A 22955-nucleotide genomic window follows, 5' to 3' on the forward strand; every position below is an offset into this window, starting at 1 on the left:
CTGCTTGTATAGACTCCAAAATGCAATAAATCCTTTCTCGCGAAGTCCAACTTTGAAGTTTTAACTAAATACGCTATTTATCAGGAACTAATGTATAACTTTAATCCAGTTGGGAACCGCACTGTGTAGGCCGTAGAGATGGTAGCGACAAGTATAAAACATGCTACAACTGCAAGGCTATTATTAGGAATGTGTAACTTTTCAAAATCGATGCCAAAATGTTTTCATCAGGAGCAGCGCAAAAGAACAACTTTTTTTCTGTTACTCTCTTCTTTTTAACTGTTATAAGTATAGTCTATTAACTGGTTCATTTCCGTTGCCTACTATTATTCTGCGTGCTAGTCAGCCGTGAAGCTCCCCGCAGAAGAAACCTGAGAAAAGACAAGCACTTTGGTGAAAGATTTGAGTAAATTACACGTATTTTCTAAGAGAAGACGGCGTGAACAGTAAATCGTACGGTAAATTCACGAAAACTGCTGTGTGGTTGCCTGGACGATTTGGTTAGTTTAAGATAAAAAGCAGACCAAAGCATTTCATTTGATTAACCAGGGCCATAATTTGCAAGAAACCAGGTTGCATGTAGGCCTAATATAGACAGCAGGCTTATTGGAAATCAATTAGATATTGGTAGCTATACTGTATATACGTCTGCTCAGTGAAACATAATAATTTCGGTAAATTTGTTAATATTAATACATATTTTCAGAAAACAAAATAACAGAGACCAATTTATTAAAAATTTGGGGAATATATTACCTTAGGAAATGCCGCCTTAAACGTACAAGAGCTTTTGCTTGGAAAGTTGTTGGCGAAAGAATGGGTGATAAACAAGACTTCATCATTAATAGAACATACTAAGTTGTATTTGGTTGTGTGCACAAATCCTCTTTTGTTCATGGATAGAACGCGGTACAATGCAATTTAACAGCAAGACGTATCATAGGTTTTTGGATACAGTTTTTGTCAAAATATTCATTTTCTCATTCCATGTTTAAATTTGGTAGTTCTTGTGAAAATTCTACCAATAAATATCGTTTGTAAAGGGGTTTGTGATGTTGTCAAAAACTAGAAATTTCAATTTAGGTCTAAATTATTTTCGAAGAATTACGAAATTGATGGGAAATATCCCCACTGCGGGGTATAGCAAAGTTTATACCTGTAATTTTCTCGTCTCAGTAATAACATTCGACTTCAAGTTTGTTATTATAACGGCTCACTGCGGCACATATAGCTTTAATGTCTTTTAAAGCCCCTCGCATTGTGATTGTTGATATATGGTGTTAGAAAGATTCAATATTTGGTTTATTTGCAGAAAAAGCTTTGGATCTTCACACATTTATCATAGAGATTACCAATTTGTGACTATGGCGGATTATCCAACCTTAAATACTAATACAAGTTATGAATTTCTGTATGTTGAGCTGTGCAACGATTTTTCATGCTCTTATCCTGAAATTATTTGGAATTGTCTTCCATCACCATGTAAAGTTAGTTATGGTGTTCAGGTAGCACTTTACGTTACCTTGGGTATACTTATATGCCTAGCAAATATTACCGTGTTGATGGTGTACACAAAACGGTTGCGGATCGACAAGCAAAAGAATTCTGTTGCGCGATCTCAGCTTTATTACAAGTTATCTCTTGCTTGTGCCGATCTACTGTTGGGTCTTATCGTTTGTCCCTGTGCAGTGATAAATTTTTTCATCAACTTCAAACATAGATTCACTTGGCAACACCTTCTCGCTAACGGAAGAATAACAAATAGATATGTGTCTGCCTCGTATTTTCAACCAAGTTCACTGGATACTGCATATCAAACCTATTACACAGTGATTGGTTGCATAACATTTACGTCTTGGGCTGTCTCATGCCTAACGTTAATGATAGCAAGCGCGGACCGCTTCTTTGCAATTGCATATCCTTTTTCATACATAAAGAAGCAAGTTTTCTGGAGTAGATTTACAATAATTTCTATTATGTGTACCTGGGTTGCAGGGGTTATCGTTGGATTGTTTCCGTTTTTTCGCGACGACACCGACTTTAGAGGATGGACTATTATACTTTTTGTATCCGCGAACGAAGGACTGATCATTTTTGCAGTTTTAATCGCCATACCTTTAGTTGGAATGTGGTTTTTCAGTGCATTAACGTTCATCGTGGCAAAACGCCAAGTGCTCAAGGAAACACCGAGAAGCGTTTCTATGGAACTACACACGATTGAAGGTGTGGAAGAGAACTGCTTGTCTGCAATGACTGAAGACAAAGAGGTGGAGACTCGTGTTAATGATAGCTGTCCTGTTATGAACACAGTCAGCCATAACAACGTTAATACTTCTCATAGATGTTCAAAATGTATTAATATGCAACAGCGTCGTCTAGCTGTTACACTGGCTATAGTTGTGGTAACTTTTACTTTGGCCTTTCTTCCAGTGTGCATTGCCATGGCCACGAGAGGAGTAATGTACTACGACGCTCACAATAGCTTAGTAACTTGGCTAGCTATTGTCTGCTTAAGTAATAGTTTTTGGAACTGCGTAATATACAGCATAAGAAATCAAGAATTTCGAAAAGATGCGGCAGCCATCTATATAAAAATTGCTTTGGGTGTTAAGCGGGCTGGCGGTTGGATTTACTAAAGTCATTTTCTTTGCAACCATTCATATACAATTTCTGTGTTGTTTTTAAAGCGTTGTTACGTGAAATACGATTAGACTATATTCCATAATATTCGTTAACATTATAGTGTATTACCAAAATGTGGGGATTAAGCTGAATAAAAGTTTGTAGCTATCAAGATAACCTATAGGTTTGTTACAACTCATAACTTCAAGAGATTGACGCACAACGAATTGGCGTATTATAATAAAACTTGAGAGAAGAACGTATTTTGCACAGCAATTTACAATCTTACATTGTTCATCACCTTGTGTTGACAAAGAATAGCTTAATTTAGATTTATACGCTCAATTACTCAGCGCCATCGCTATAGGAGTGCAATGGTAGGCCTATAGACTGGTGTAGACAACTTATTGAAGAAAGTATCAACCAGACAAATTTGTAGATATGTATGACGTAATACTAACCGATTTAATGCGACGCATAGAGCGCAACCTTAAAAGTTACATGCATTGGCTATATGGGATTATAGGACTTGACTCCAGTCACATTTGAAACCGACTAGACTTGAATCAAGACTAGGGTTGGATTATCCGGATAACGGTTAACCGATTAACCGCAGTTTTTTTTTCTATCTGATATCCGGATATAATTCTGCCGGTTAACCGGCTAAAAGAGTATCGTTGCTAATGCGTTTTACACTTTTTAGTAAGTTTGAACATTCTTTGTTACGTAGAGGCTGACTCCCGCTGAGCGCAATTAAACCTTTGTTCACACTTCTATTGTCTTATACTTTCAACTACGGTACTCGTAAAATGCACGAGTGAAATTTAGTATCACGTCACAAAGAAAGCATAATGAATGATTCTTTTAATAGAAGACTGCATTCTCATGGCAAGGTGAAGGCAAGTCTGTGAAGTGTCAGTTGAAAAGCTTTGGCTACAACCTAGTTTGAAGTGACTGAATTTAAGAGATGGAATTTAAACGTTTCAAAAGTGATAATCCAGTTTGGGGCTACTTTCTACGATCAAGAAATGGTGAGAGGGCAAAATGTGAAACCTGTGAAAACACGATTTCTTGTAAAGGTGGATCTACAGGAGCAATGAGAAACCACCTTGGTTTAAAACATAAGATTGTTCTTGACACAAAGAAAGCAAAACAGCAAGTTTCTTTGGAAAACACAAACAAATGATCCACAGGTACTAGCACGATTGAAAACTATTTTAAGCCAACCAAAGAGTCGCAGAAAGGAAACAGAAAGAGCATTCAGTGCATGTGGACTCTTTGTTACAAAACTCCGGTCCCGTCTACAGGATTCCACAATTGATGCATTGTGCTTTATAAGGAGGGCGTTGCAGAAGCAGTGAACATTAAATTTGCGTGATTTTTCTCGTATTCGCTCGTACTGCGCGTGTACGTAGATCTACAATAAAACTGTGTAATGATTTTACAATCCATTTTTCATGCAAACCTCGTGAAATCGATTGTCTCACTTAGCAGTTATTATCCGGTTAACCGGTTAGATAAATTCCAAATATACGGATATATCCGTTATCCGGATAGTAAAAATTATTGATATCCGAACTAACCCTAATCAAGACACATGGTAAATTAATTGACTCGAGTCAGAAAAAATGATTTCATTACAACCCTGGTAGCTAATTTTTTAGCGCTCGAGAATAGATGCAGTTTTGCGCCCCTACTGATCAAGATAAATAACGAAAACGATCGAACACCGAAGATGTGAATTACTGTAATAGAGTTTGCTGAATTCCTGCGTTTGATCTCCCTGCCCAAAAATCTTGTTTTTTATGCCTCAAAAATCGTTTTAAATGAAACGAATTTTAATCTTTATACAGTATAGGCCTATACAATAACTGGTAATTTATCGTGTAGTCTACAATTTTAAAACGCCTTGACTCGAGTCACTTCTTCCAAAAGACTTGATTTGACTTGGGTTTCAATGCGGCTCGAATTTGATGACTTTGGTTACGACACTGAGGTTAAAAATCTCGGAACTGTTATCCGCTGTTTGTGCAAAATTGATTTATGAAATAGTAAAAAGTTATAGCTCTTTCAACGTCATCATAACCTAAAACGTGGCACAAGCAGATGAGAAAGCTGACGCCGAGATTTACATTCTGATTCTGAATCCCATTCTGTTTCCGGATCCCATTATGAGACGTTTAACTGCCAATGAATCCAGATGTGTTTGATCGTGCCGTGATCTGTGTTCAATATCACGTGGCGCTATCGTTGTAATGCCCTTGAGCAAGGAGTTAACGATGCCTACTCCTGTTCAGAAGTCCAGGTAAACCGTTCTAAATTCAAGCAATACGATAAAAAATAAAAATAAAAATCGTACAACCATCGGAATTGTACAAAGTCTAGCTCGGTAACCGGGATTCGAGCGAAGAGGAATCATCGCTGGGTTTATGTCGTTCATAGACTTTGCTCAGTTCGAAGAAAAAGACTATCATACCATACAATACCCAGCTAATTATAAATACAATAAACAATAATGGTTAACACAAGGTTGAAATAATACCTAACCCCAGGTTACTTAGAGGAACCCAGACTCCAGTTCTTTAGGAAGGGCGTGTCCTTCCCAGATAAAACTAAGTAAAGCGCTATGAAACCCTCAACTTCACAAGAAAACGAGGCAGACCACTTGTATTTATTAGATCAGACACGTGTAGTTGATCAACGATTAATGATTATGTTGCAAAAATAAAAGAAGCGGAATCGTGATGGTTGTAACATGGCCTGACACCAACTCCCACACGGTTACAAATTGAATATTTTCCGAGGGAATAATCGTGATTTCGGAAATAGACCTGGTTGTGCGCTGACATTTCTTACAATGGGTATTTGAAATTTCACGTCAACTTTGCCACTTTCTAGTCTACATCAAAAAAAGGTTTTTATTTTAAACACCGAAATTTCAGCTTCATTAAGCCTAAAAATTAAATATTTTCTAACGTGGTTCAAGGGAATTGTTTTTTACGTTTGTGGGCACCAGATTTCAACTCTGGCTGAGGCGGCAAATTAGGTAGCGATAGAAGTAGCCTACTGGCTACTTGGTAAGTCTACATCCTACATCAATACCTAGAGAGGTTTCGAGGCAAATGCAGTTTACTTTAAAAAAAACTTAGCTTATGAATTTTTAACGGCGCCATGCTTTATTAACGGCTTTATTATTGAAAGATTCTGTGACAAAGTGATTTGGAATCAAAAAAGCGTTTGGACTAAGACTAGCCTAGGCCTATAGGTTAGCCCAGTGGTTCTTAACCTTTTTTCCCCCAGCGCCCCTTTTCAGAGGTTTCCATAGTCTGCTACCCACCATAATGAAAGGGATGTGTTAAAAATGATGAGTGTTTAGTGAAAAGACCGGCTTAATCACCAATCCGGTTGCCTTGTATTTGGGAGAAGCGATATTATTTAATATATTAATAAGAGTAATAGGCCTAATAACTGTAATAATAATAACAGAAATAATAAGAGAATGGTTGATAAAGAAAAATACACATTAATAAAGCTGGAAAAATGTATTTAATGGCTACCTTGGGCCTGGTGAGAACTTGCCAACTTAAGTAGTTTATATCTGGTTCAATATTTGATAAAAGAACCTCAGATCACCCTTTCTACTTATTTGCAATCTATTTCTCTGCTTAGTTAAGAGTTGCAAGACCGAACTGAATCCCTTCTCTACCAGGTAGCCTATGATGAAGGAAATGCTAACAGTAATAATTTGATTTTTTCCCAAAGATGAGGATATTTAACTTGTTCCTTTGGTCAGAAAGCTTCATAGCCAATCTGCTGAAACAACACTTCACCTTCAAAGTCATTTTGCAAGTCTATAAGTTCATCAACTAGATTTGGATCAGCATTGTTTGCATCAGCCTGGAATGGATTTACAACCCACTCTGGTATTTTTAATTCTTTGAGATCTTTAAATCTGATCAACAATTCTTCTTTCAATGCTTGAAGATGAGAGGAATAGCAGTCTAGATCAGTGTCTGACAAACATGAATCATCGGTTTGGTTTTTCTTTACGGCTTTTAAGCTAGGAAACTGATTTAAGTCTTCCCTTAGTAAACAATTTTTGTAGAAATCTAATTTGCTAATAAATGCCATTATTATTCCCTTTGCTTTGATGAGACACATTTTGGTTCCTTGCAATTTAATGTTGACCTCATTTAATTTCTTGAAAATATCAGACAAATAAGCAACGTCTGCTCTTCTGCTTTCCAAATCTGAACTCACTTTCTCATCCAATAATTCAAACTTAAAGAAATCAATAACAGAATCATAGAGGTCATAAAAGCGTTGTAGACACTTTCCTTTTGAAAGCCACCGGACTTCTGTATGTAGCAAGAGCCGTTCAAATTCTTCTTCATTTTCATGACAATGTTGACGAAATATGCGGTCATTCAATGAATGGGCTTTGATCTTAATCACTGCTCGGATTACAGTTTGCAGGGTACTATGCCGCAGTTTGACCACCACTGGCCTATACAAAGCAAGAGTATACATTGATCTTGATCTAGCAGAACTACTAAAGCAAATTTGCAGTGAGGTAAATATCGTTACACCTTCTGAATATAGTGCCCCCTGAGTATTTCCGCCCCTCTAAAAATCAAAAGCGCCCCCTAGGGGGCGGTAGCGCCCAGGTTAAGAACCACTGGGTTAGCCTAATGATCTGTGGATGGGCAACTGTAGACCAGGCGGGTCTAGTGCACAACCAGATGACATCACAATTAGAGTAGCTGGGGTCTAGTATACAAAAGCAACTGTTAACATCACGAACTTAAATTGGCTTGGCTGGACGTTTTGACGTTTATTTACATAATTAGAAATTGCTTGCAACCAACAAATCGAACCCATTCTTTAGATTTATTATTACTGCAGTTCCATACCCTTCATCAGCAGGACAGATAACCACATTAAACGAAAAAGGTGTATTGTGCTATCATACTTAATCGTTGTGGAAGGCCGTCTGGTTCCTGCTCTTTTGAGTCTTCTCTTTTGTTATCTCGTTTTACATCTTTTGTGTTTGTTTTTTGTTGTGTTTTCTGCTCTTTTAGCTGTACTCTCTTTATTATTATATTTTAACCTTTTTCCTTTAGTTGATTTCTATTTGTTAATTTGAGTTATCCCTTTTCTTTTAATTCTTCAATGCAAACATGAGTTTTATTTTCTCTTTGTTTCATTTAAATGCACCCAAGTTAGAATTGCACCATGGACCAGACTGCAGAGTATGATGAGAACACACCGGCGATTTTATTGTCTAAAATTGCTCTGCACACCAGGGAAAACCGGTGTCTCTAAATAAGAATGAAACACTAACACGACCCGATTTCCATCATAGGCTATAAGGTCGCACCTTGCCTGCACTAACACCGGGCAGCTTTGGGCCACAAGTCACAGTGCACACCGGAATTTTTCTTCTGCACATCCGAGATCTCGGAAAAAACTGCCATACTCTGCAGTCCGGACCATGGGTTTGCATGACGATTGTTATTGGTATACAGTATGTAATTGTTAAAAACTGGAAAAAGACGCAAAAATACTCCCAAGGAGAAATCACCATAGAGATCATACTGCAATAATTATAGCTATCAACACCAGTGAAGCAATAAAAATTATTTTTAGCTAAACATAGCAGGTGAAAAAGTTTAGTGGCAGACCAAAACACTGGCATTTGGTGAACCTTGACTTTAAACAAATGATCTCTTGTGAGTACAGTAACTTTATGAAAGTTTATATGGAAACTGAGGTCTGGTAGTAAAGAGGTGTGCTTGTTAACCTCTGGCCACCCTTATATCGTACTTGGGGTGGCAAGGCATCCTTGTCTGTCTAGGAATCGACACCGATGTTCTGCACAAATTGCCTGTTGCCATTTGGCCGCACATTATAAGTATTGCGTTGGCATGGTGCAAGGTTTGGCATTTCATTTATTGGCGCATTTACCCAACGCACTGAAAGTAAACTTTCCAGCAGGGATAACTTTAGAAAATGATTTTGACATCTATTACTATGAAAAATTGGCCCAGTTTATTGGTGCGGTCATGAGACGTTGTGTCTATGCTGCACTTTGGTATTGCCCAAGTCGCTATTTTTTTAGTTTACAGCTCATTTTATTAGCATTCATTAGCTTTTGTGTCATAAAAATCGTCACATCACAGGGCATTTCCACATTAAGAATAAATTACAACCAGGGTGTTGAACCGGACTAAACTTGAACATTTGAATCGGTTGGAGTAGATGTTTTTTGAAAGCTGGAACCAGAACCTAACATATTAAATTTGTCTGAACCTGAACCGGGTTCGAACCTTTTTTCAATCAACAGTACTTTTTCAGTACAAAAATTTATCTAAGAGCAATAGAAAACAGGTTTTCTATGCCTATTTTTAAATGTAGAAGTCCTAAACTAATAAATACCCATTCATAATGAAATTCTTTGAACTAAGAAATTGCTTAGAACCCATACAAGTAATTAGCCAGGCAATGTCATTAGAACCCGGAGCGAGCTGTGTATTGGCAAGCTTGCTGAACCTAAACTTGGAGCGCAAGGAATGTATGCACCCAATTCGGATGTAAACTCAAACTAAAAACCGGTATAATAAAATTTTGTGAAACCTGAACTGGATGTAAACCGTTTTCAACTGCGGTTTGACTCTCTGGTTAGAGCACATGTCACATTTGATGCAATTTAGTTTTATAAAAACCTGATTTTGTCAATTACCTATGGTTTAGGAGCTCTTCTAAATTAATGGTTTGTATACCCTTCAGTGGCTCCAAGCCTGGAAGGCCACTCTTTCTGGGAAGGGAGATTGAGTTAAACTTTAGGAGAAATGAGCAAAAGATCTTCTAAAAAATAAAATAGTTAACAATTCATTAATGCGGGCTGACCACAACAAAACTGTGTTTTGACAATACGTAGAACTTTAGCTAGATTTACCATTCTTTTTATCTATCTTTATCTGCATATATCTTGGGAAAGTTAAAACAACCTGGTGCAGTAGTTAAAAAATTAATAGGCTTTTCTGTTTTTCCCCCCATAATTGGCATTATGTAAAAACTTTAATTTAGCAACTCTGGTGCTGTATGACATTATATGCATGTATTTTGAGACTGTATGACATAAGTAGAACACATATGTTTTTGAAGAAAGCAAATTTTGTTGATAGTCTAGTGCTGGGGTGTCCAACCTTTTTGGCCAAAGGGCCACATGCGATTTACAAATGATTGTGTGGGCCACTTGAGTGTTTACTGCTAATTTCTAATTAAAACCCTCACACCAAAATTCTAATCTTAGAAATAAATTGTGATGAAATAAAATTAACTTGAACAGTTGTGCACCCCTGCACTTGAGACTTAGTATATTATCTATCTATTGCTCTTTTTGTCTCCACTATCTATTGCTCTATAGTATAGAGAGAATGGAATGTAAGTTCGCCATAAATTACGGAGGCGATTTAGTTAAATTCATTTCGAAAAATACCGTGCGGGCCACTGAAAACCTTCCCGCGGGCCACGGGTTGGACACCCCTGGTCTGGTGCAATGGTATTGGTAATACACATTACCTACATTGGATTTGACAATAATAGAAAAAAATAAATAAAAACGACAAAACTAAGCCAACTTTTTCACCGGTAGTGGCACTATTGGTTGTGAGAAAGCAAGAATCAAGCCCTAGCTAGTACTGCCCATATTTAGCAAAAAGTTGTTAGCTGGGAAACCATCGGATTGCTGATATTGTTGTTTGCTATTTTTAGAATGAATCATATCAGCAAAAAGTGTTCTGAATCTTACTGGAAATCAGTCAAGCTTGCAGTTGCAGTGGCTATTATAAGATTAAAGCCACAGTATTTAAGTGGTGAACAGTATGCTACCTATCTGCAAATTCAACTTCTGCAGAAAAAAAGCAAGAAACAAGAAGCGGAACACAATACTTGTTCATCAGGAAAAATAACTGGTGTTGTTTTACCGAATTGCAGTGATGAGTTTAAATGTTTGAATAATATTGATGTAGATACATTTTTTATAAGAAGATGTAATTCATCAGTGAAAACCTTTTGGCATAAAGGTAACATAAAACCGCTTCAAAAATACATCATGGATTGTACATCAGTCAGGGCTCCCACTGGTTGTTTACTTAACTTTGAAGTAAACAAAGGAAAAGATTTAAGCAATCACATGCTGAAAAAGACAGCAAATATAATAGATGAACTGTTTAAACTTCTTTCCGAATCAAATGATGACTTCTGTATGAAATATAGAAATATTATCTTAGAAACAGCAAAGTGCATTATTGATGCAGTGGTTTTTCATCAAAACCAGCCGTTAAAACCATTGAATGATCACCATGATATGACGCTAACAGAACTTTATGAAAAGTGCCTCAATTTTAGCAACTACTTAATAATTGACTTGAGTTATTCAGTGTCTTTGAAAAGAAAATCCTTGTACTGTGATCTATATTACTACTTCGCTCAATGCAAGATGCTCTCAGCTAAGATGGTAAAACAACTGCTTGTGTGGATTACCAATGTTAGCAAAGATGTGTACAATGCAGTTAAATTTAATTCTTGTGAAAATGTTATTGATGCTGTAGCTTTGCCACTCATAAATTCTGGCATAGCATTCAGCCTGTTGGAAGCAGTAGTTTTGTCCTTACACAATAATAGTAAGCAGCCTAACTTTATAAATATGGAGAGCCAGGTTACGTCAGAAAAATTCATTTCAGCTGCTGGGCATGAAAAAAAACAAAGAGTAAGTACTAGAAAATTAATTCCTAGAAAATCAAGAGATGATTGCAGCCTTACAGCCATGATGGAATCTTTGTCACAACCTGAATTCGATAAAGAGTTGCAGTTACTGCAAAGAAACGCTCATCATTCTATTCTAGCCCTAGCCTATGAGTTTCCAATACTTGCTGCATACAGTTTTAAACTAGGCCTAAACGTGATTGAGTGAATGAAAATAAATGGTAAATTGAAAGCATAATATCAGTATAAAGATTGCAATAAGTTGTCTGCTGTTGTTTTCAGCTGAAGTGTTACTTCCAATGCATTTATATTTTTTGAACTAGAGTTGATTATATCACCTATAGTAAAATTTATTTATTATGACACCTATAGAGGCTTGCAATAAGTTGCCGTTATAGATGAATTATCATAAATCATTCCAAAGTCGACTTAACAAGGTTTAATCCATTCAGGTTTGCAAGTGTAATGAAAATATGCTAAATTGGTGAAACTCGCAGAAAAAATTCATTCCACAAAGAAAATTTTGTTACAATGTTTTACAGTGAAATGCAATTTGCGCACTACTGCTTGTTATGTTATACGGAACTTCTTCTCTTATGAGCAAAAAACTGGAGTGTGGTTTATGATATAGCCTTCTTTGTTATGCAAAAGATGAAAATTATGCTGGGACTAAGCAAAATGTAGTTTTAAAGGCGAATTGTCAATATCAACGTAGCCGTTATAGAGGAATTCTTCTGTATCAGTTATTACGATGATTTTATGTGCCATTATCATTTGTAGTTTCTCAGTTGAAGTTACATTGATCTCGTTTTTTGGCAGCATGTAAATACATTGTCAAAAGGTCCCATGTGCTTGTTATTTTCGTATATATTTATGAAGTTGTTATTAACAAAGAGTTTAGAAACTAAAAAGTAATAACCTTCTTAGAAAGCAATTAGTTTGCACTATAGCTTTGTAGCTTAACAACCAGGGAAGTGCGAAGATTCCTTGGTTGGTCTTTTAAGTAATGATCTTTGCCTTCGGTTTTATTCCTCTTATGACAAACGCACATGCCGTCACACATAGACTTGTCGCCTTTTATCCTTCGCTGCGACCCATTAATCGCAGTCACGGTTGAATTATTTTAATTTTGTAGTGATTTAAGCGCTTGTGCGGAGTAGTAACCATCACCTTCAGCAAAACCGTATGTAATAATCGTCTTCGAAAAGGTTGTAAGAGGTAAATTGAGTGGCCCATATTTAATGGACTTATGCGGTTATCCTGTTTTTATTAACATGTTTGTAATTTTTTAAATCTGATTTCCAGTTTAAGAAAAGGTGGTGAAATTCTAAATCAAGTGGAAAATACACACAAAAATTCCAGCGTTCATTTGTTAAAATTTTGCTTTATTTGGCTTTGCAATAAACACTAAGAGTTAGCCTCTGTGCGTCGACAATGGTCTTAAGTTTGAGAATATGTAAATTTACCTATTAGTGGAATGATTTGACCATAGGTCTGACTACAGTCACTACACAAGAATTCTTACCAATAATTCTGATATTATAAGATAAATTTTAGCAGCATCAAATTATTTTTAAAAAAATATTTGAAAATGTTGCATGGTGCAATGTAATTTCTCAACATAGTCTCATTTAAATAACTTGACTTAATACGATTGTCCAAAAGAACTCAACTTGTGTGTAAGAAACTGAAGATTCCAGGAGAGCAGATAGAGAAGAATTTAACATTGCAAGCAGGTACAGATTTGGATAAAACTGTGATATTGTTTGACATGCCACTGAAGAAGAAGTGTTGTTTCGATAATCCATGTTTGGGTATGCAAAAAATCGTAATCTTGTACAATTCTGGTATGTATAGTATTATCAGAAAAAATTCACAACTATACATTGGTTATTTTTGATTAGAATTAATAAGTTTTCTCTGGTATAGACTAACAGACCAGACTGGAAAGTAAGGCAAAGACAAGGTTTGGTTTGATGGTATGCGCTGAAAGCTCAATTCTTTGTTCATTTATTATAAATCGGCATGAAGACAAAAAAGTTCATCGTGCACATTCATTAACCTCGTGTATGCAGCTGCCACACTTTGCACTAATAGAGAACACATACAATTGTGGCTGTTTGTACTGTATGATGAAGTAAATATGAAAATCCACTTGTATAATATATTCGGAAAAATGTTTAAAATTTAATAAACAAAAGTAAATTTTCCGTAAAATAGTGACATTCTTGTTTGCGTTTAACTGAAGAAGCATAAAAAAACTGCTATGCTTATCCCATGCATATTTTGGTACCGGTGAATTAAAAATGTCAGCCTTTAATGATAGTATTAAAACATAAAATTCAGTGACATTATTCAAGAAAAAAATGCAGAGTTCAATGACATAATAAAACATTTTGTAGCCTAGATGTTATGCATTCTGCCACACTTCATACCTGCAATTATACTCCCCAGTGTTGATGCGCTTTCTTGAATTCATTTAGCTTCCATCAATGTAACTTTATATAAATAATGCTTCAATTTTTTTGGATTTTCTCTATTTTTAAAAACGCAAGAAATGTTATTGTAATCGAACACGTTTAAATTGAATAGCATATACCGCAACTTATTTTTAATTACTCTTGCTGATTTTATTGGTATTTATGTTGTTAGAATTGATAATCTAGGCCTCTCAGTTATGTTTCAAAGTTGAGCCAAATAAATATAACTTTAATAAAAGAATTTACTTCAGAACACAAAAATGGCATTACGACATTATTTATTTCAAACAAGTTAAAAAGCAGATTGATTCAAAATTTTAAAGTTGAAAATCTATTGTCCTGGAGAAAATTTGATGAAATTATTGGTATTGTTATTCTTATGTTTGTATCTCCAGATATAAGTGGTTGTTGAAACTTTGAAAAAGCCTATTTGGCCAGCCTATAGTGACCAAATTTAATTCAGCGCACAAAAAAGTTGCGATAAACTTTCATCATGAATAACTTATACATTACAAATGCTACAAGCATGAAACTTCTGCAATGTGTACTGTGAACAGACTTGCAACACGGCTAGGAAATTCCATATTAATACGACTAGGAAATTCCAAATTCCATCTATTAATGTTACACATCGTGTACTAATATTCATTTAAGCTGAACAATAAAATTGATATAATTAATTATTCATCATTTTATGTGTGAAGTAACGTTATGAATGTTATCAAGCTATTTACTCTGGTGTAGTTCCACAGTGTATGAATCTTTTGAAAATAGTTTGTATGTTAATTCAGAGAGCTCCAATCTAAGACAGAAGTAAAAACTGTATAGATTGAATATACAATAAAAAAGTTTGTTATAGTGTATTTTTATTTAATATGATATGGTTGGTTAAAATCAAGTTTTAAAACCTTGCAGTGAAGAAGCTAAACTGAATTACCACGATTAGATTTGTTGCAATAAATAATGCTCAGTTAGGCAATGCCGCTAGACATTGCTTGAAATTATGTGATGCGCTTTTTATGTTATTCTTTTTTTTTGTTCGTTTTTTCTTCCCCTATATAGTAACTTTATTCATCATTTTTTACTTTGTGCATTGTACAAGTATGGATTATCTGTAATCACCCAGCTGCTTTGAAATTAAGTTGTTTGACCGCCAAACTACATCGTGTTTGAAATAAATTGTTCTGGAAAACATTCAGGGAAGATCATATACTGTAAACTAAAAGCCCTAACATCAATGCATCCATCAAGGAGTGTTCACAGGCAAATTAATAAACTAACAGATGTGAATTCAATACAGTACCATGTTTAAGTTATGCCAAAATTTTCTTTTTCTCCCTCTAGTACTAATGATATTCTATACAAATATTCTAATACTAAGCAAATATTCTAATACTAATGATAGCTTATAGTTTTCAAGAATACATAGTTGTAAACAGCAGCAGACACAAAGTAGGCTATACAGTACATTTTGTGAGTTTACGGACATAAATCAAACTTTGTAAGAAAATAGAATTCTTATGTAAAATAATTTAATCAAAGGAGAAGTTATTTTTTTAAGTTTGACTGAAGTTTGGTCCTTTCTTTTATGTCAGTTTTTTCTTTTACTTAAAGGCTGTCAAACTTGCTAATGTTGTATTTGAAAATTTTGCTTATTGGTATCGCTATGGTGTATGTTAGCACATTGTGGTTGACTAATTTTTTGAGAAGGTCAATACATACATGCCATGAAAAAATGCATTTAGCAAAAATTTTTATTTTGTTTCATGTAAACTGTAGAAATTGACGGAATTTTTCTTATTGGTTGTTAACTTTGCATTATTTTTTAAAGGTGATTAACAGTAAATAATTTTATTATATTTTTGACTTTTATGTAATGGTTTAAGGTCAAATTGTTTTTGGACTTACCTCTCACTTTAAGTAAACACGCCTTTGAAAATTAACACATAATAGATTGGGAGAATACTCATGAGTCATGGCTTATGTGCTGAATTTTGAATCAGTTTACTGGAAAAGAAAATTTATGGAATCGTTTTTTGTTGACTCGAAACAGGATTATATAAATGAGAAAAAGGATCCACTACTGTTGTTTAGGGTTATATATTCACAATACTTTTCTTCAACTTGCTATGTATTTGTTTGCCATTAGCTGTCATTTACTGTTTCTTTTGCTTTATTATGTATATAATTTTGCATTTTTTTCTCTTAATAATCACACGTTATAATAATTTTTTATTTATTTTGCTCATATCTAAGTAATTTTATCTACTGTAGTTTTAGAAACTAAATGCTATTTTATGTTGTTGTAATCTACCCTGATAGACTCAACCGTCAGTGAAACATTGGCTATATAAAAAATGTCGTACATCCTTTTGTTATTGAAATTATGCCTGGTGGCAAAAAAGTATTTTTGTAATGGGTCATTTTTGCCTTTCCATGAAAGATATTTTCGAAAAATCAACATACTGTGTGAATTAGGTACCATAGTAAAAATACTGTTTAGATGTTTTTGTTGTTTCTGTACAAATGTTTATTTTAAAAATAATTTTCTATTACACCACCTATAAATAGTTTTCTATATCGTGCTAGTTGTTAAGTTTATATTTTAGATTTAGAGTGGTTAAATTTATAATATATTTAAGTTGGATTTAGCATAATTGATCTTATTTTACATGCCATAAATTGTCTGATTCTGTTTATACACATAACTATAAACGTTACATAATAATAATATATATTCCAAATTGCAGGAAGGTTGCCCTGAAATCCATATGACCTTACAAATGTTTGAATTAATCTTTATATACCAAAGCTCATGAAACGTGAAACCTTATTTTATAGCTCATAGGCTGTGTTTACGTATATATTATGAAAGATTAGTTTAAAACATATTCAATGCAATAATGTCCGTCATAAAAAAACTAGACATTTTATAACCTACTTGAAATTAATCCTTTTGCTTTATCTTGGTATTTTATCCCAAATACTGCAAATGTTTTTATTTGCCTACTAAAACCTTTCTCAAATTGAAATCTTTGTTTAATGTTACCTGTATTGTTTTAAATAAATGGAAGGTCTTAAAACAACCAGGCAAACTTACACGTATATGAGTTCTTTAAATCATTATAAATTACCTATATTTGGTTTCCAAGTTGCCTGAATGTTGTTGTTCTCTTTTGCTATGCAGCGATTAGGACCGTCAAAATTATATATATCAATAAATTGGTCAAAGAAAAGAACTATTTTTCAACTCTTAGTTTTTCTCAGCTTTTTTGAATACACATGTTTGTTTTGCAGCAGAAAAACCATAAACAGCAACAGAAGTATGTTTGGTTGGTTTTTGCTTTATGGGATGATTTTCCCAGACTACATTAAATTGATTTGCTGTTATCTACAAGTCCACATCAACTTTGGACAGGATATGAAGCAAATGCTATGTAATCTACTTGATGACAGGTATTATCTATGCAAAACATACCATAACCATATGTTCTTTTGTTTTAATATTTTATGTGGCTCATATTTTTTCCTTTAAAATTCTCTATAAATGGAATTACATAATCATGAATTATTAATAGTTAGGATAAACGTAGTATGCTTTCGCTATGCATTATATATAAGAAAATTTTCTTCAGATGTCTTGTCATTTTGTACATGCTTGTGTTACCTTGCTTTGTGTATTCCATTCATGTCAGAAAATGTGTAGTTATATTATTCTCATGAGTGTAACTTTGTTGCTTGTACGGTATGATAAGTTTCCTTGAACCTAGGCAGACAGTATTTCTTTGCAAGTGCAACCAAAATATGTATTTTTATAATTGTTCGAGGAGGGTACTGTATGAATCATCTTGTTGAAAGTATGTGTGAAATAATTTGTCATCATATGTGTTACGCTAGGAAGAGAAAGATTTCATTCACAATGTTTCACCTATGACATTATAGGCATAAACGTCTGCAATATAAATGGATCAGGTAAACATGGCTGTTGTATTGTGCAGTACTAAGGTAGTATCTACAGTTAAATTAGTTTGATACATATGTGCAAATATGGTAGTGATCATTATATTCAGTATAATTCGAAGTATAATGTCTTGCAGGATCTCAATACCATTTCAACAAACAATGTAGAAAAAGGTTTGTATTTTCATCAAGTTTATTTTATAAAAGAATGCGAAATCAACTTGCAAGGTTGTAAGTTTCATTTAACAATATTGTTTAATCAATTTCTTATTGCTTACTACACCGAGATGTCCTTTTAGGCACTTCCATTGCTTGTATGCTATCTCCAATAAAAGCGGTATTAGAAGAGGTATTTATGTTGAATATAAATAACTTACAGTTGTAAAATTTTGTTTTGGCTTAACTAGGTGGTGCAAGTAACAGCACAGATTTATGTATTGTGCTGTGTTACTGCATTAGTCATGTCATATAGCAATAAAGGTTTTAAATGAAATGATCGATGGGACAAGTATTTTATGTTTGCATAAACCAATTAAATTTGTAATGTAGCCTCATTTTTTTGTATCTAAAAATAACTTTCAAATAGGGAAACAGTAATTTAATGACTGGTTTCAACAATGATGGAGCTACTTCTCAAGCTTCAATGATACCAGAAGAAGAAAGCAAGCTATTATTACCAGGTTACTTTCAGCAACCTTGCAATAGCCACCACATTGAGTTATTTGAATTATGCACTTAGAAAGTTTAATACGTATTTTGAAAGCTATTTTAAAAGTTTTTTATTAGTATTTCTTATTCTAAAACAGATTTTTAAAATTCAAATCTTAACCTTTAATAAAATCTTTGTCCATCAACGTAATCCATTAACATTCTTTTAGCGCTTGTAACGTTAATATTACATGACACTTATATAAATTATGTTGTATTTTAAAAAATTCTATTTAATATGGAGTCATAGGAATTAGAAACCAAAACGCAAAATATTCCTAAACAGTTATTTGAAAACCGATTTTTGGTTTAATAGATTAAATTCTTGTACTTTTTTCTGCACCTCTTTAATTCCACTACAAAGTTAGTTGCTCTGAAATAATAAAATTTGCACCAAGTATATGAAAAATACTGTTTTTCTAGATAATTACATATGTTTTTTTCTATTTGTCTATAATTTCTATCTCTGATGTAATATTCCATGGCATAACATTTCCGTATTTTATTGAATTGTGTTTTACAGACAATATCCAGACCTTAAATTCTTCAGAGTTTAGTGAAAGAATTGTTTCATGTGGAAATACGGTGACCGCTTTATGGATATTTTTTTCTTGCATTAGTCTAATAACAGGATGCGTCACACCATACTTGGTTTTGATACTTTTTGAAGGTGTTCAATAAGGTTGGAGCAAGCAACCTAAAACCAGCTGGTTACCTTCCGAGACCATCTTGCAACATTCACGAATTCACCACAAACTGCAAAGCTTTAGACACACATGTCTTGGCTCGACAAGTTAAAGATATTTTAATAGAAAATAACATTGGTGAGTATGTGTTTGCTTTCTTTGTTTGTACAACTTCTAAAATACAAACTTATGTGAAATTGAAATTGTGGTCAACTGGTCATAGTTCTTTCAGTTCGATTCTTTATTACTTAGGTCCTAGTTTTGGAGTATATATGCCATCTAACAAATGTCATTGCCTTTAATACCTTACTTGAGGGCAATGCTTTTCAACCTTTGTGATGACAGTTTCCGCACACTTTAATGTCATGAAAATGTCATCCGCATGTGATACAGTCCAAGTTGTGAAATTTTTGGCAGGCTGGCGATTTAGTCACTTATTCACATTTTCTTGGTAGCCTACTACTTTTTGAAACTAAACTTTTTACAAAACAATCTGTTACAGAGTCCGTAAACGTTTATGTGTCAGCATTTGTAACCCCAATTTGACCAGTACGAAAACAAAATTACAACACGCTTTACGGTCCTCAAATGTTACCTGAGAGTTTAACTTATCCTATCAAGCGCACGTTACGTAAGATTTAAACTATCAAAGATCAAATGTGAACCGAGTTCGATTTCCAGTTACGCTACCATTGCAATTTCCTTCAGCACAGTACGAATGACGCTTGCTACTTGCTACTGCTTCTGATAAACGGTTCCAAATTCGTGTAATACAAAAAAATTTAACAAGTAATAAAACTTGCACGAAGACAAGATCGGCAAACGAAACTTAAGCAATTAGAAACCATTGCTGAGTATAAGCCGTGGAAAGACTCTCCTCAGTCCGAAGATAAAGATTGTGATAGCAGACAAGTTTGTCGGGCAACTTTTTATGCCATTCCGGTAACCGTAGTTAGACCTAGCCTACCGTTTCGGCTTCCTTGTTTTGTAAGTTTGTGCAATTCTTCATATACAAGTGAGTAGAGTGTTACTGAACTGTTAAAAATATCAATGAAAAATTTTTTGCTTTTTTCAATCTCATCCACCTCACAACAGTGCGAGTACGCGAATGTACAAATTACTTCAAGTCAAAACGATCCCACGAGTAACAACGGTCCCTAACATTTCATTGGCGATGTGTGCATGAAAAATGCATCGAAAGCTTGAAGATAGCAGTAAATTAAAATTCAATGGACATTTAAAAACATGCAAGAATCATCACAAGCAAATCATGAAAGTTACATTTAGACATCTTCGAGACAATACCAAGTTATCGGTCGGATCGCGCCCAGCCAATAAAAAACAATTTCAAAAAACTTTATTCCACTTATTAAACCACAATTAACTCGAAATTTCCAATTCTACGTGAATACAAGAAAAACGCACGGCTTCAATTGCGTATGTAGCAGCACGCGACTACTGCATGACTTAATACAGCAACGAGATAAGCGATCGACTTAATACGATGTGAGATCGACATGTGTACGCCACACTCCGTTGCTTTGCTGTTGTTTTTCTCTTCGCCACTTGAACATTTTTTCCCGTTCTTTTTGATGACAATGCTGGATTTGTTTGGTGATCACTGCGCAACATACATTACGTACAAGCTTGCCTCGACCGTAGCCCGACGCGACGGTAAGCGTGAAAACGCCAAACTTGCACAGCCAATCAGCAGCGTCGCTAACAATAGCCCAAAACCGGAATGAAATCTCAGAAATGCAACTAAAAAAAAACGCTTAAATAAAAACATAGTACGAAATAGATTAAAAATTTACAATAATGTTGTCTCAAAAAAGTTAACAGAGAGACGAGTTTCATCCGTACCGTGTTCGTCATCCGTTCATCCTATACTTTTAGTGCGTTCAGTCTCCAGGTTGGGAAGCTCTGTTTTAGGGGTATACAACCTGGTCATCATATTCGTGGCATTTTTCATCCAGTCACTCACATGTCAGCTATACATTTTGAGAGTCTTGTTTTTACTACTAATCAACATTTTGTACATTGACAGGTCAGCGGATCTTTGGGCAAGCAATTTTGGGTTTAACCCAAGGTTCTGTTAGTGATTTGCTTTCTCATCCTAAATCCTGGGAGTGTTTGAGCTTGAAAGGACGTGAACCATTCATAAAAATGTATCTTTGGCTTAAAAATCCTGAAAACATCGAACGTCTGAAAACAATTAAGACTGAAAAGCTTATGGACTCTACCATTGGTCAATAACAGTATAAAAAATATCACCATCAGTTACTTTGTGAATGGTTACTTCATGGTATCCTTTATTTTTTTATTTTCTAGGATCAAGCAAATGCACAGTCTCATCTAACCTCCTTTCTGCATGCAATAACATAGCACCAGTCACCAAAAAGAAGAGCAGGGTTGTTTTGTCAACAGAAGAAAAATTGATCTTACTACAAGCCTATGCTGTTGAACCCTATCCATCTCATAATACCGTCAATTTGCTTGCAACAAAGCTCAACAAAAAGTCATCAACTATTGTAAATTGGTTCCATAACTACAGGTAGCCACATTGTAGCCGTTTACATGTTCTATGGATCGCTAGTTACTGCTCATAAAACTTTTAACGTTAATCAAGTTCGCCTAGAGACGCCTCTTTGTATTTTTCCAAAATAAAAAGATCGAGAGTGAAGCGTGGATTTTTCTCATTGGAGGATGCGTCTAAAAATGATGATGTCCTCAAACTCAGTGATCCGGATTTGGGTACAGCCTCATTTTCAAGCCTTTCCTCCAGGAGCAAATTTCTTGGTCAGAGAGAAGTCAATAACTGTCATGACCGCATAAAAAAAGAAGGCGTCCATTGTCTTACAGGTTCTCACGCTAAACAGAAAAAAGTAGGAATATGTGAGACAAGTTTAGCAGTGACAAACCCGGTTGTGATTGCAGCTACTGTGATTTTGACAAACTCATCTCCCACTGCAAATTCGACTGTTTTAAGCAACAGTAGGGCCGACGACAGTGTTGATAAACTATTACTGGGTTTTTGTCAAAATTCATTCGGTAAATTGCCGTATGACTGAATTTTTTAATCAGGTGGCAATAATATTATTTATTACTCGCCATCTGTTCGTGAAATACGTGCCAGGAAGATTGTTGCGAGGAGACTCATAAATTGTATTATCGTTGTTCGCTAAGACCATTTTATTTATCTTGAAAGAACTGTTATTTTGTTGTATCTTCGTTTTCGGACGTATGGGCCTATATGTTCTCAATTTTACTGCTGGACGCAACGTTTAACGGCATGCATTATTTAAAAGCCATTTTTAAGCACAGTCACTTTAAACGTAATCCGTTAGGGATACTATTATGCTTTTATTCAAATAGCCTTATACTGTATCGGTGATTGTATTCGTCACGACTGTGTTTACGTCAAATAAATATTTTAATTTAAATATAGTCGCTAAGCGATTTTAACAATTCATCATTTTGTAACCTTACAACGAAGACTTTAGGCGAAGTAAATCAGAAAAACGGAAACTAAGAAGGAATTTAGCAGAAAACAAAAGACACGAAATGGTGGTCGATATCAGTTGTTTTATGGGTGAGCGTTTTATAAAAGGCCCATTCAGTGAATTTCATTTTTTAATTGATTGGATGCGTCGCTTACATTAGAAACTTGGTGAAAAAGATCCTGTTGCTTTTGTTGGCTATGTTCCTTCTGGGTTGCGCTAATGCATTC

General features: G+C 34.7%; 2 protein-coding genes across 4 annotated transcripts; both read left to right on the plus strand.

The window, feature by feature from the left end:
• Positions 1 to 122: 122 nt before the first annotated feature.
• On the plus strand, positions 123 to 2814 carry LOC143460177 (uncharacterized). Its single transcript, XM_076957595.1, has one exon. It carries the CDS (start codon positions 1275 to 1277, stop codon positions 2634 to 2636), a length of 1362 nt encoding a protein of 453 aa, XP_076813710.1. The 5' UTR covers positions 123 to 1274; the 3' UTR covers positions 2637 to 2814.
• Positions 2815 to 5694: 2880 nt separating this feature from the next.
• On the plus strand, positions 5695 to 22668 carry LOC143446581 (homeobox protein cut-like 1). Of its 3 annotated transcripts, XM_076946293.1 has the most exons (11): positions 5701 to 13127; positions 17169 to 17327; positions 17769 to 17843; positions 17969 to 18005; positions 18131 to 18180; positions 18418 to 18511; positions 19063 to 19124; positions 19210 to 19363; positions 21273 to 21473; positions 21557 to 21779; positions 21897 to 22668. In XM_076946293.1, exons 3-11 carry the CDS (start codon positions 17835 to 17837, stop codon positions 22294 to 22296), a joined length of 1230 nt encoding a protein of 409 aa, XP_076802408.1. In that variant the 5' UTR covers positions 5701 to 13127; positions 17169 to 17327; positions 17769 to 17834; the 3' UTR covers positions 22297 to 22668. The 3 variants fall into 3 exon arrangements, with proteins under 3 accessions (XP_076802417.1, XP_076802408.1, XP_076802400.1); XM_076946302.1 differs by having other exon boundaries at positions 5695 to 17327; positions 22088 to 22229; XM_076946285.1 differs by having other exon boundaries at positions 5701 to 17327.
• The last annotated feature ends 287 nt before the right edge of the window (positions 22669 to 22955 follow it).

This window comes from Clavelina lepadiformis, chromosome 1 (assembly GCF_947623445.1).
Source record: "Clavelina lepadiformis chromosome 1, kaClaLepa1.1, whole genome shotgun sequence".
NCBI classification, from domain to species: domain Eukaryota; kingdom Metazoa; phylum Chordata; class Ascidiacea; order Aplousobranchia; family Clavelinidae; genus Clavelina; species Clavelina lepadiformis.

What these genes read in the sequence shown, in the direction of transcription:
- LOC143460177 (XM_076957595.1), top strand. Translation starts at nt 1,275, where the DNA reads ATGGTGTTAGAAAGATTCAATATTTGGTTTATTTGCAGAAAAAGCTTT.
- LOC143446581 (XM_076946285.1), top strand. An exon ending in TTGTTTCATGTGGAAATACG is followed by an intron (nt 19,125 to 19,209) that starts GTGACCGCTTTA and finishes TACTTTTTGAAG; the next exon opens with GTGTTCAATAAGGTTGGAGC. An exon ending in TTTAATAGAAAATAACATTG is followed by an intron (nt 19,364 to 21,272) that starts GTGAGTATGTGT and finishes GTACATTGACAG; the next exon opens with GTCAGCGGATCTTTGGGCAA.